This window comes from Penicillium griseofulvum, assembly GCF_001561935.1.
Source record: "Penicillium griseofulvum strain PG3 chromosome Unknown contig_84, whole genome shotgun sequence".
Taxonomy (NCBI): Eukaryota; Fungi; Ascomycota; class Eurotiomycetes; order Eurotiales; family Aspergillaceae; genus Penicillium; species Penicillium griseofulvum.
In genome coordinates this window covers 1,130,348-1,142,472 of record NW_024467475.1, presented here as the reverse complement: position 1 = coordinate 1,142,472, position 12,125 = coordinate 1,130,348, and the positions used below count along the sequence as shown (strand labels likewise).

The following is a 12,125-nucleotide window of genomic DNA, read 5'->3' as shown; positions in this document are numbered from 1 at the left end:
TAATAATTCTAAAAGACTTTGTAGAATGGGAATAGGAATACTCAGATGTTCACCCTTAGATACAGAACCTTCGACGTCTCTTTAGCCGCGCAGTACCTTGAGAGCCCCCTCCGATCACGGAAATACTCTACAATCCGGTTCCAAGGCAAGCCTCGATTTTCCTTTAATTAGAAGCCGGTCATTTCCTACAAGAAATTAGGTCGAGGTGACCTGAGCAATTCAAGATCTTCAGGGCTGGACACATAGTATAGCCAAAGGAGCTTAGCCCTAGATAATTTATACTTCATACGAGTAATATTGAGCCCCCGTGTAATTTCCATCACATATTATAGTAGCATTTCATGAGTTTTTGAACCCCAGTACTTCTATTGTTGACCGCCCTGGTTACCGCCTTTCCATTACTACTAGTATTAACCCAACAAGATTAGATGTGAGTGGATGCAAAATTCTTCCGGCGGAAAATAGAAGTACTGGGGTGCAAATACTTATGAAATATGAATGTACTTATCCCGTGCCACAAATCTAACAAATTCTCATAACTAGAATATGAATTCAAATTTTGAAACTGCAATAAAACTTCCAGCGCATTGTCTTCTCTAATTCAGAGACGCGCAACTATAACTCATCCCGCTCTTGCTGAGTATGCTTTAGGTCTACTCGGTTCAAGTTGTGTGCATTCTCACCTAGAATGTCTAGCTGTAGACTTCAGCTTTTGTTACAAATTATCTTGCTCGTCTATCAAAATAACTGACCAGATCATACACTTCTTATAAATAGACCATTTGAAAGACAAGCATATGCGTATATACATAAACCAAAAGAGAATTTCACAAACTTAAATATCAACTAAATCCCTCGCAACATCATATTTTCTTCGCAACATCACATCCACATATAGAAACCCATCAAGCATTCCGTGCCAACTCAATACAGAACTCTCCCCAATCCTGCCCACCATTCAGGGACAGAATCTCCTCCGCAATAGCCTCCTCCAGACGCTCATGGTATCTACGTCTGTACTCATTCTTAACGAGATCAAGATGTCTCGGTTCCCAGTGCAAACGCACAAGCCGGGAAATGAGTAGTTCCGAGCGCTCGCGCCCAGTACGGGATTCACGTAGCGCTTGGTGGAGAAGTAAAGCGTCGCGCATTGGTCTGTTTATAGCGCCGTTGAGGATATGCGCTAGGGTTTCGCCCTGGGATACGTCAGTACATGTTTGCAATATCAACCGGAGGGTATCAACGGAAGGGAACAGAAAGAAAGACAAAGTACATACCACCAAATTCCTCGACTTAGCAATCATAGCCCTCGTAAAATTCTGCCCATAATTATCCTCATAAGCGCGCAAGACCTCCCGCAAATGCGAATCACTCCTCAACACAATAATATGAATCATAGCGGTCTCACCCCCCTCCCTCACAATCGCGCGATGCAAATCCTGCACATCATCCCGAATAAGCCGTTTATCCAACGGCTCGCGATCATCCTGCCGCTGACCCTCAAGCGCAAGCAGAATCGCAACGCGGAATTTATCCGCCCGCAGCTCAGAGCGCATACACCGCTCAAGACTATTATCGTATCTTGTATCGCGGAACGAGTTTTTGATTTCCCGGATAGCAGCATTCGACCTTCCCATCAGGGACTCGATTAGGAGTTCGCGCCGCGATGTGCCGGCCTGGTAATAGCAGTTTGCCCAATAAGCTTCTGATTCCCAGCGGCCGAGGGCGGTTGCGTAGCAGAGTTTTCCGAAGGAGGAACTTCCGAGTTTGAGACGGAGGTGTTTGGCGAGGTTTATTCCTTTTCCTTGCATTCGAACGCGGGTTTTGTATTCTGCGCGCAGGAGGATGATCTCGTCGCTTGTTAGGCGGGGCAGGATTTGGATGATGGGTTTGCTGTCTATGTTGCGTGTGTGGTTTAGCGCGGATTGCATCGCTGCGGCGTCCGGGCCGGCGTCGTAGAAGGAGACGCGTTTGCGGCCGGTTGTTGGGGAGACGACGATTTTGCCGTCGAGCGAGGAGGCTGAGTCGTGGCGGTCGTGGATGGGACGGGTGAGACGTTTGTCGGTGCGGTCGTCGCGCTCTTTGTCTTTTTTGTCTTTGCTGGTACGTGTGCGAGAGTCTCGCTCACTGACCGAGGAGTGCGAGCGGTGGTGTTTGCTGCGTCGGCTGGAGTCTGAGGCTGAGGTTCCGCCGTCCAGGGGTTCGAGGTCGGAAATGTCGTCGTCGCGGATGGAGGGGATCACGATCGGGGATGGCATCGGTGAGATCGACTGGTATGTACCATGGTACGGCTCCAGCAGTGGACTACCCGGGGGAAGGGCTGAATGAGGTGCGCTGGCTCCGGCAACTGCGAGGGAATTCGAAGACACAGAGTGACTGTGTGGACGAGCACTAGAGCGATTCCCGCCAGGCGCGATCTCCACAAACTCAGGTTCTTGCTTAGGCCGATACGGCAGCTCTGGAGCTTGCTGCGGCTTCTGGGATTGCGAGTAATACGGATTCTGCAATGGCTGCGGCGGTGGCCTGGTATACTGCTCATGCGTCGAAGTGTATACCGGTGCCGCGTTCTCCGCCTTCGAGGTATACTTCACCATAGGATCGATCTGAGCGTACTGGAACACGCCAGGATTAGCATACCCCGCCGCGGCCGGATAACCAGTATCGCTAGCCGAGGCAGTGCGATAATGCGCAGGTGTATAACCAGCGCTCGTCGCATACGCAGCCTGCGGGAAACCAGCATACTGCGGGGGAACCACAGGCGCCGGCACAGACCCCGAGCTAGTGGGATAAGTCGAAGCCGCAGGGAATGCGCCGGGCATAGTAGCCGGACCCGCAGGTTGCGAGGAAGGCGGCACGTACCCAGGACGTTCGCATTCCGGCACCGAGGCCCAGTCAATCGGGCCGGCGGGGTAGCCCGGTCGCGGTGCAGTGGGCACGTAGTGCGTAGGCTGGGCATAGCTGTACCTATTCGGACGCGCATAGCTGGGGTGGCTGCCTGGCGCATCACCGTAAGCGAGATCATCGGCTGAGTCGGAGTCGTCGTGTTTCACGCGACTTCCGCGGTCTGGCGAGGGCCGTCGTCGATGCGACCGCGACGAAGGCGCAAGGGCAGCAGAACCGCGCTCGGAATCCGAGTGTTCGTAGCGGTCATCGCGACGTCGGCGCGAGCTGTCTGCATCGCGATCGCGACGCTTCGACTCTGAGTCCGAGTCTGAACGGTTCACGTCGTAGCGGGCGGGGCTTCTCGGGGCGCGTGAGACGGAGCGAGGATCGTTTTCGCGACGGCGCTCGTCATTGATGAGCTTGTATTGGCGCTCAATTTCGGCTTCTTCGTCGGGGCTGTAGCCTTTTCTTTCAGCGCGGGGGGAGGGGGCTCGGCTGTCGCGCGACCGGGACCGAGAGCGCTCGCGACCAGGGGATTTGGATCTGGTTCGCGACCGTGGGTCGTTCACTTGAAGGGACATTGTTGATTTGATCGTTGGTTTTGTCCTCGGTCTTTGATTTTTGGTCTTTGGTCTTTAATATTCAAATGCTTCAATGGGTTTATTTTCTGTTCTGGGAGGTGGTCACACAGAGAATTAGACTTGGTTCTTTGTGCGTCCAACTAGGCCATTCTAGTACGAAGCCTGCTATGTGTAAGAAGGAAGGAAAGAAAAAGATAAAGCAAGACGTTTATAAGACCTCGTATTCATCCGCGCCAACTTATGTAGAGCTCGGTGATTCTTCACTTCTAATTAGCTCTTATTGGCTTACAGCTGAACTTGAGATCGTCGGTGATAGCGCCCTTCAGCCGCACATTTCTAGCCAATACGCATGTCAGACTGCAAAGGGATTACATTACATTACTTACTACATTAATGGAATTATTGAAGATAAATCAAATTACCGTGCAAACAATAGATGAAAAGCACTAGTACAAGTTCCGGATTTCGAAACATTTGAGAAAGGAAAACAGGTATGACATGAAAAGAAGCCTTGCGAGGCCAGGCCGCGAAGAATGGGGGTATGTGCTGAAGAGAAAGCTATGCGAACAGAAGGAAGTGGCTTTATCGCGTGCGACGGCCATCAGGTCCCTGACGACCGTAGTTTTGCTTCTGAGGCGGCTGTCCATTGCGGTTGAGGCGGTTGGTTCTCCAGCGCTCATACCAAACCACACGGCTGGCCTCCCGCAGCTCGGAACGCCAATCGGAAAAGACGGAGTCCTTCAGGCGAACAAAGTCACAGTGCTCGGCATTATATGGGTCTGCAAAGCCCCAGGGGAATCGGCGACCGACTGGTTGATCTCCAGCGGCCAGGGAATGGGGGTCTGGTGACAGGATCGAGAACGGAACGTGCTGATTGGTGGCCTGAGACGCGGTAGACCTGCGAGTACCCTCGCTGCGCTGCGATGGCGAGCCGGGGGCATTGTCGGAATCTTTAGCTTCAGCATCTCCATTCTCAGTGGACTTGCTGTCAAGGTCCACGATGTCCTCTTCGTCCGCACTTTCTGAAGAGTATTCTTCCTCCTGGTCCTCCAATGTCAAGATCTCCAGGGGATCGATATTAGCCTGCTTCAAGCTGTTCCAGACCGCCTTGCGGAGATGGTTCATGTGGGCGGAGGTGATTGTATCCGCCTTGCTGATAACTGGCACCACGGTGGTCTTGCCCAGTACCGTGCGCAACACCTGCAGATCCAGGTTCTGGTCTAGAATTCCAACCACAGGTGCATCAGTGGGCTTGGACGTGCCATTGGCAGCACGCTCAGCCATGGCAATGTTTTCATCAAGACGCACAGGGTCCAGAAGCAAGAAAGTGCAATGAATGTGGGTATCGCGAGCGCCGGGGGAGCGAATAACCTTCATCTCCTCGGCAAGGGTCTCCTCAAACTTGCTCTCCAGGAAGCCTGTCACGCCACGCAGCTGAAGATCTGCGATATTCCGCTCCAGACCTACAGAGTCCCACAGGGTAAGTCCGACACGTTCTCCGTCAAACTCCGTTTCCAGATATTGCGACGTGAATCCTTCCCAGGCTGAAGTTTGACGCTCAAGCTCTTCGACCTCCTCGGGGGTACGTGAAGGGTGCTTATGGGCGGGCATAGTCAGAGCACTGCGTAGGAAGTTGATGAAAGAGGTTTTGCCCGAGTTACGAGCACCAATAACAAGCACACTAGACACATTTATTAGTTAAGACTATTGTGATGTCATATCATTGGCGACTCACTTGTATGAAGTGGGGTCCTTGCGACGGCGCACCCGACGAGGACTGTTCACGGTGCTGACAGCACTACTAGCATAGCTATAGCGGCCACGGTGGGTCATGCTCTCAGTCCGCGCATAGGGATCGACATTGGATGCCATAGAGGGCGCAGCGACTCCAGACTGTGGACGTGGAACTGCTTCGGGGACCTTATCACGTTCCTCACCTCCAAAAGTTTCCAGTTGCGGGGTGGGGGAAAGATCAGGCAAGCGGGGAGGAACTTTGGGGGCATAAGATTCCCGCTGACGACGCATTTCATCTTCCATGGCTTGAGATTTGGACATCTTTTTGCGGGAAGATTTATCGCCTAGGGGTTCGGTGGATTTAGAACGACGAAGGAAGCCGAGGGAGGTACGACGGTTGATGTCTGTTTCAGGCGCCAGGCGCGTAGTTGGAGTTGCCATTTTAGTCTGTCCTTTCCTCATTAGATTCTCATTTTCTTTTTTCCTTTTTTTCCTTTTCTCTCTTTCTCTTTTCCCATATGCTTAGGGAATAATTGCACCCCCACCTCAGGGGTATGAAACACTCACCAAAACGATATATATCGGAGTTCAACCTAACAGAGCTTAGATCCGGTATGGAGCGATTTGAAACTGCTCCGACACAGGGTAGACAGGATTCAATCCGTCAAAAATGAAGGTGTAGAGAAAATGAAAGAGAATAAGCGAGAGTGGAATCAAAATACAAGCTCCCAGCCAGTGGGTGAAGGGGGGAAATATTGAAATTAGAACTTAACAAAGTTCTAACTTCAAAAGCCCTTATTTTTTTGAAGGTGTTTTTTGTGGTTTTTAATGTAAATAGGCCTGCTCACAGCGTCCAGCAACAGCGGCGCTTGGAGAAAGATGTAAAGGAGAGAAATGAATTACTATTTTAGAATAACTAAGGGGATTGAAGTGATATAGAATAAGAAAAAAAAAGGCCATTCAGGGGTAAAAATACGGCAAAGTCCAGGCTGTTCCCCACTTAGAAGCTTTGGTCTTCCTTGTATGGTCGTGGCATGCCGGTTCGTCCGACGCCAATTGGGGCTAACGTCAGACGGGATAGATTCTCCAAATTGGACTGGGAAGTTGAATATAAAATACACATGGTCAAAAAAAAAAAAAAAAGCATTCTACTATGGCACGTGCGATGTTTTAAGGGTCTCCAAAGATGAAACAATTTATTTTCATATGTTTGTTTGTCTTGTTTGCAATACCCCATATCCTTGAAACACGGGATCTCATCTCCAGATTCATATGCACATAAAGACGTTTTAATAACCATATCGAATCGACTGATCCAAAGCTATAATTCTGAAACATCCCAATTTAAGATCGCCCAAACACGAGGAACTAGACTGAACTATTTGGTTTTAAAAGTCAAGGTTTGCCTTCATGCATCTTATATGGTAGTAATGGTACATGGAACTACATGTTATTTTCTAGTACATAATATGTATTCCCGTACTTTGTGTTGTGAACTCCCCAAAAAGATTTAAAGAAGTTTTCGAACCGAGTGGATCCAAAAGTGGAGTGAGTGGGTTGTCCTTACAGGGCCTTTCTAGGAAGTTACCCCAACTGATCACATTTTGTTACTACCTACACTAGGTCGACAATCTCGGCAATTTCTCAATCTAAATAACAGTCTTATCTATATATACCGATACCTATATTCTCCTATATAACCATCCCAATATACCCTCAATCCACCCCCATCATCAACCTCACGAATTCTCCGCAGACCAAATCCTAAATGGAAGCACAAAGCACGGAGTGGAAGGACACACCTGCTGTCTATCCAATTTCTTGAACTTAGGACCATTAGGACCAGCAACATTCTTAGCCTCACCAAATATCTCACGCTCATTACGCGGCTGGTCATCACCCCATTTCCCATTGAAATCCAACCACGCCACTGGATCTTCAGAGTTCACAGCCGCGAACCCAGCAGTTTTGTCATACGTATAAATGTAGGCATTGAGCACAGGATCCCACAGAACGCCACGGGCTGTATAATCCATCAGAAATCCCGCAGGGAGGTTGAAGCCCGGAATAGTGTGGTCGTGTGTTCTAGATAATCTATCAATATTGACATCCAGATTTCAGAAAGTATCACGACTTACCCAGCAATTGCATAGTTCGCATGCGTGCCTCTGGCGGAGTAAACATACGGCCGCTTATCCTTCTTTTCCACAGCGCCATACGTAAACGCCTGTCCGCTAGCATGCTGGCTATACCACATTTCTTTTGGTTCGCCATTGACAAAGCGGATCATATTATGTTCCCTGTTTTTCTCTTAGCCAGGGCAACTCTACACCTGTTCTTTACTAACCAGTCGCCGATGTGATCGCCGAATTCCATCCCTAGTACCTGGCCGCCTTTATTGAATCTGGGATTTCGTTAGTACAAATGTAGATTCGGGATACGGTGAGCTCACGCGTAGAAATAAAAGTAGAACGCATCAACGGTTCCATTGCCGCGATCTGCCATAACGATGATACTCGCTGTGCCATCAACTGTTCTCCCATCTGTGTCTGGTTTGATACCCCGGAACCAGGCTGGCTCTGGGTCGGCTTCGATGCCTTCCAAAGAAGTGAGGTAGACGCTTGTATTTCCCATTGAATTGAGCGTGTCGAGGTTGTTGAGTGTTAGGGGTGATTGCACTCCCTCGATGGATGTCCAGTTGAGATTTGGTTTGGTATGATCGAGCTGTTGCTGGATATCGCTCGGCATGTATGTCTCCTCGCTATGAAGCCAGACTAAAGGTGCTATAAAGACGAGTAAGCAAAAAAATTGGGAATTCATTTATGGAATAGTTTACCATATTCCAAGACATATGGTGGGACATTAGATGTAGCCCTATCACTGGGTGATGCCCAGACTGGTTGGGTCGATAAACCGACTAGTGCCAGCGATATGAAAAAACGCATCTTGTGTGACGATTCTCAAATCCCGAAGAGCAACAGGTACTCTTTTAATCCTTAGGGAAATAATCGGACCGTGTTAGGTCAAACCGACGTGTAATCTCGAGGTCTATCAGCATGATCCATGGGTCTCGTCATGGGCAGATAAAACACATACCGTGGGGCTAGAAGTTAAATCAGGTCGCAAACGATATAAGTCCATAATCACAAGATCTTCTCATATTCCAGCGATGCCATGGATCCCTCGAGATGATTTCTAACAGGGATCATGCCAGTCCTAGGCAGATCACAGCACCTCTACTCGGCTTTTCTACTCGGTCAGGATGAAGCCGTGAACAACCGAAGGGGAACTCCGGTGGTACTTCATCTGTAGTAGGGTGGGATCGTTAGAAGGTGCCTTGTTTACCTCCTTTATCCTCCGGGGTAAAAAGTATGCAGTATGCAACCCTAAGGAATGCGGGATTTGCATCGAGGGCCCCATGAACAGGTGGGCTTAGGGTGCAGTATGTGGTTGTAGTAGAAAGAGCGCAATTTGTTATTCGTGGATCATAATATGATGCGATCTGCATAGCACATCTCATGGCTGAAGATCATTGCTGTATTGTTCTTTTGCTGACGATGTCACCTGCCCGTGAAGCCCTCATGATTCCGGACTGGTGTCGGATTAAGGGTTGGGTTACTTGCATTTATATAGTCTTCCGGTGGATAATGTCATTTGGAATTCTTATTTGTCTGGGGAACCTTGTTTTTCATGTGTGCATGGCGATCCTCGGTTTATCCGTATAGAGCGGTGGGATTCATCAGTATCATCGCGTATCTGCATCAGCCGTCGATATTCCTTAACATAACGCGTTGGGATGATCGATATTTGCCTTATTGGCATCTTGTAGTTGAATATTTCCATGTCTTCGGATGTGATAGAGTAGTTTATCATAGGGTGTGTGATTAGAAACCGATACAATGGAAGGCTTCGGAAATTCTTCAAACTGTCTAGTATATACAGACTGCAACTCTAGATAGTACATTTCATGTACTTGTTCTATCTATCTATTTTACTCTTCATAGTATCGTAGTTAGCATTTTTCTATCATATACGAAGCTTGCCTATGAAGCATCCCGGACGAACTTCTTCTTCGGCCCGCATGACTACTACGGAATGCAGAAAACCGTGCTCGTGTGTAGATACAGGGGATGCCAAGGAAGTCCAAATATTACCTACTATGCAGCGAACCGGACTTTTCTGTTGATGAATCCACTGATTTGCATTTATACCCCGCTAAAACAATCTATTAATCCTACAGATTCTGCAGCTTCGCCTTCTCAGCCTCCTCTTCATCCTTCTTCTTCTCCGCGGCCTTCATCAGCTTAAAAATCCTCAAATCCAACGGAATCCGTTCACCAAGCCAAGTTGCCCGTTGAGTGTGGTTCCGCTCACTCTCATCCTCCGATGTCACTGTATTGGGATGAAGGAGAGCACTAAGCGGGCCGCGGTTGATAACCAGCCACGGAATGAAGGCACCGAACTGTGCTGGTGTGAACAAATTCACTTCAAACATTGCCACCGGATGCGGACCAATAGGCCGGTCGAAGAAAGTATAGATTCGAAGCTCGGGGACTGTTTACAAAGTATAAGCAAAATATCAATCAAAGAGGGCAACCCTACAGCAGACGGCTAGGTGATGTAGTTCCTGGGCTAGGTGCTACTTACATTCTCGTCTGATACGTTCATATAGAGCTTTGGCGTATGCGACTTGGTCCGGGTTGTTCTGGTCAATGCGTTAGTTTCACTGTGGCTTGGGTTATTGCCTGGGGCGGTGGCTACTTGGAAATGATAGATGTGGACATCGAAACCTCCCTCTCGGCCTTTGGAAAGAGGATCGGGGAATTCCGAGTATGCTTTGCTTAACACGCCATGTTGAGGGTTCTTCATGGACTTGCCGTCTTCGGCTCGCTCGCTGCGGAGAATAAGCTTGAGTTCGATGTAGCTGCATGAGACACTTACTCGGATAGTGGCTCAAGGTTTTCGTACCCCTCTAATGGAGATGGGTATGAGAAGGCGTATGCGTCTGTCATTGTGAGATTGATTGGGGTTATTGGAGAAGATAAGAGAGCAGTGGGGTAAAGAAATTGGTGCAAGACTGCAAGTATATATGCAGAAATATCACTTCGGTTGGTCAGCGGAGTTGCAAATCAGTACAAATAATCGAGTTGGACAAGGTAGAAATCTCTAGTAAGCTAATGCTTGTATCCAAAATTTCGTCAGTTCAGCTTGCAATATCATCATCAAGCAACGGGGGGTTTCCGCACTCTGACAAAGCCGCGGAAAGGTCCACAACTACGTACATCGATGGACTTTACAACTACACTTTTTACTGAGTATATAAGATAGGAAGTATTAATTAGTTTGCTGTCAGGAGTATCCATCTAGAAACATTATTGGAGTAATCAATCATCCTTTGAAGATTTTATGTCATCCTCCCTAAAGATATATATAGCTTCACATGTAGTCAATGATATAAAAACATCGGATCTTTGGAACAATCTTCTATTTTATAATTATGCTGTATAATATAGACCAAGCCAGAATATCTATGGAGTTTAGGCCAAGAAATGATCCAAGTTATAACGTACACTAGTATCATAGTACGCCAATAATCAAAACATCCCGTAAGAGCCCCTACCAAGCAGCCCGAATATCAATATGGCCATCGTCATCCACGAATTTGCCGCGATCCCATTCCCGTCCTTCGCCTTTCTTCGACCACTGTACGTCCTCTGGTTTGCCTTCTCCGTCCACGCCAGCAAAAGCGGTGTTATTCTTCCATTTATCAATGACAGCCTCGTCAATGCCTGCCTTACGTAGCCTCTCCTCACCCTTATTTCTCCAGCGCTCACGATCACGCAATGCCTCCATTGCCATGTCCCAGTCATCGTCTTTTGTCATGAGCCCTGCGACAGGACGACGGGAGGATTCCTGGCCCATGGATTGTAATTTGTCTTCTTCTAGATGCACATCGGTAGCCGGGTCATAGCCGGGTGCAAAGTGGGCATCGATATTGCTCATATTGTGTTTATAAGCACCTCGTCCACGCGAGCGGATAGGTGCCTCATTTTGTCGAGGAGGCAGTGGCCCGACAAGGTCTTCTAGGGGATCGGATTCGTCGCCTGTCTCATTTTCGCGTGCAGTTATAGTCGGCAACGGTGACATTCGTCTATGTCGTGTGTTGGTTTCAAGGCGAGAACGGCTGGAGCTATGTGGCGATGCATCTTCCCGCTTTGATCGCCGAGATTTGTGCGACTCTGGTGAGCGGGAACGGGAAAGGGAGCGAGTAGGGTGTCCAGATTCACGTTTTTGTCGTCTATGGCGATGGCGCTCGGTACTCCGGTCCCTGTGCGGAGAACGGCTGGGAGATCTCGAATATGACCGATCACGTCGTCGCCTGGTGTATTCCTTATCTCCGTGCCGCCGGTCCCTCCTGGATGACTCATGACCCCGGTGTTCGCGCCGATATTCATCACGGTCTTTGTCTCTCTCTCTAGTTTTGTCATGTTTCTCATTTGTTCGTCGATGCCTCCGCGACCGGTCTCGTTCCGCCGAAGGGGAGCGACTTCGAGTCCTTTTTCGATGTGAGCGATTGCGATCTTCCCGATCTCCTCTCCGGTGGTCTCTTGATCCTCGTACGTCACGATCATCAGATCGTTTGAAAGAACGGTCCGTCGAAGTTGGAGCCAAAGCACCCGAAGCGCCCGAGGCTTGGTGTTTCAACTGGCGCATACGTTCCCGTGCTTCTCTTTCCTCTTTGAGCTTGAGAGCTGTATTATGACTGTCTGTTACTTTGATGAGATTTCGTAGGAAGCGGGTGTTGGGCTTTGGGGCATTGCTTGTTGGCCTACAGATGTTCGTCAGTCTTGTACTCGTGCAAAGCATATACCATGAGACTAAACCAACCTTGAAGGCATAAAAGCACTTAGTCCTTGGGTCGCGTAC

General features: G+C 48.8%; 5 protein-coding genes across 5 annotated transcripts; all 5 read right to left on the bottom strand.

Moving 5' to 3' along the window:
- Positions 1-905: 905 nt before the first annotated feature.
- Positions 906-3,464, bottom strand: anxc4 (annexin ANXC4; the record flags this gene model as incomplete). The annotated part of the gene is made up of 2 exons (XM_040792691.1): positions 906-1,196; positions 1,278-3,464. 2 exons carry the CDS (start codon positions 3,462-3,464, stop codon positions 906-908), a joined length of 2,478 nt encoding a protein of 825 aa, XP_040644658.1.
- Positions 3,465-4,046: 582 nt separating this feature from the next.
- aspE (septin) lies at positions 4,047-5,639 on the bottom strand (the record flags this gene model as incomplete). The annotated part of the gene is made up of 2 exons (XM_040792690.1): positions 4,047-5,145; positions 5,200-5,639. 2 exons carry the CDS (start codon positions 5,637-5,639, stop codon positions 4,047-4,049), a joined length of 1,539 nt encoding a protein of 512 aa, XP_040644657.1.
- A 1,298-nt stretch (positions 5,640-6,937) lies between these two features.
- PGRI_049760 (Vacuolar protein sorting-associated protein 62) lies at positions 6,938-7,946 on the bottom strand (the record flags this gene model as incomplete). The annotated part of the gene is made up of 4 exons (XM_040792689.1): positions 6,938-7,283; positions 7,337-7,498; positions 7,546-7,602; positions 7,651-7,946. 4 exons carry the CDS (start codon positions 7,944-7,946, stop codon positions 6,938-6,940), a joined length of 861 nt encoding a protein of 286 aa, XP_040644656.1.
- Positions 7,947-9,432: 1,486 nt separating this feature from the next.
- PGRI_049750 (DOPA 4,5-dioxygenase family protein) lies at positions 9,433-10,210 on the bottom strand (the record flags this gene model as incomplete). The annotated part of the gene is made up of 4 exons (XM_040792688.1): positions 9,433-9,752; positions 9,846-9,903; positions 9,960-10,092; positions 10,140-10,210. 4 exons carry the CDS (start codon positions 10,208-10,210, stop codon positions 9,433-9,435), a joined length of 582 nt encoding a protein of 193 aa, XP_040644655.1.
- Positions 10,211-10,814: 604 nt separating this feature from the next.
- On the bottom strand, positions 10,815-11,830 carry PGRI_049740 (uncharacterized protein; the record flags this gene model as incomplete). The annotated part of the gene is made up of 2 exons (XM_040792687.1): positions 10,815-11,302; positions 11,344-11,830. The coding sequence occupies 2 exons, from the start codon at positions 11,828-11,830 to the stop codon at positions 10,815-10,817; spliced, it is 975 nt and encodes a 324-aa protein (XP_040644654.1).
- Positions 11,831-12,125: the final 295 nt, after the last annotated feature.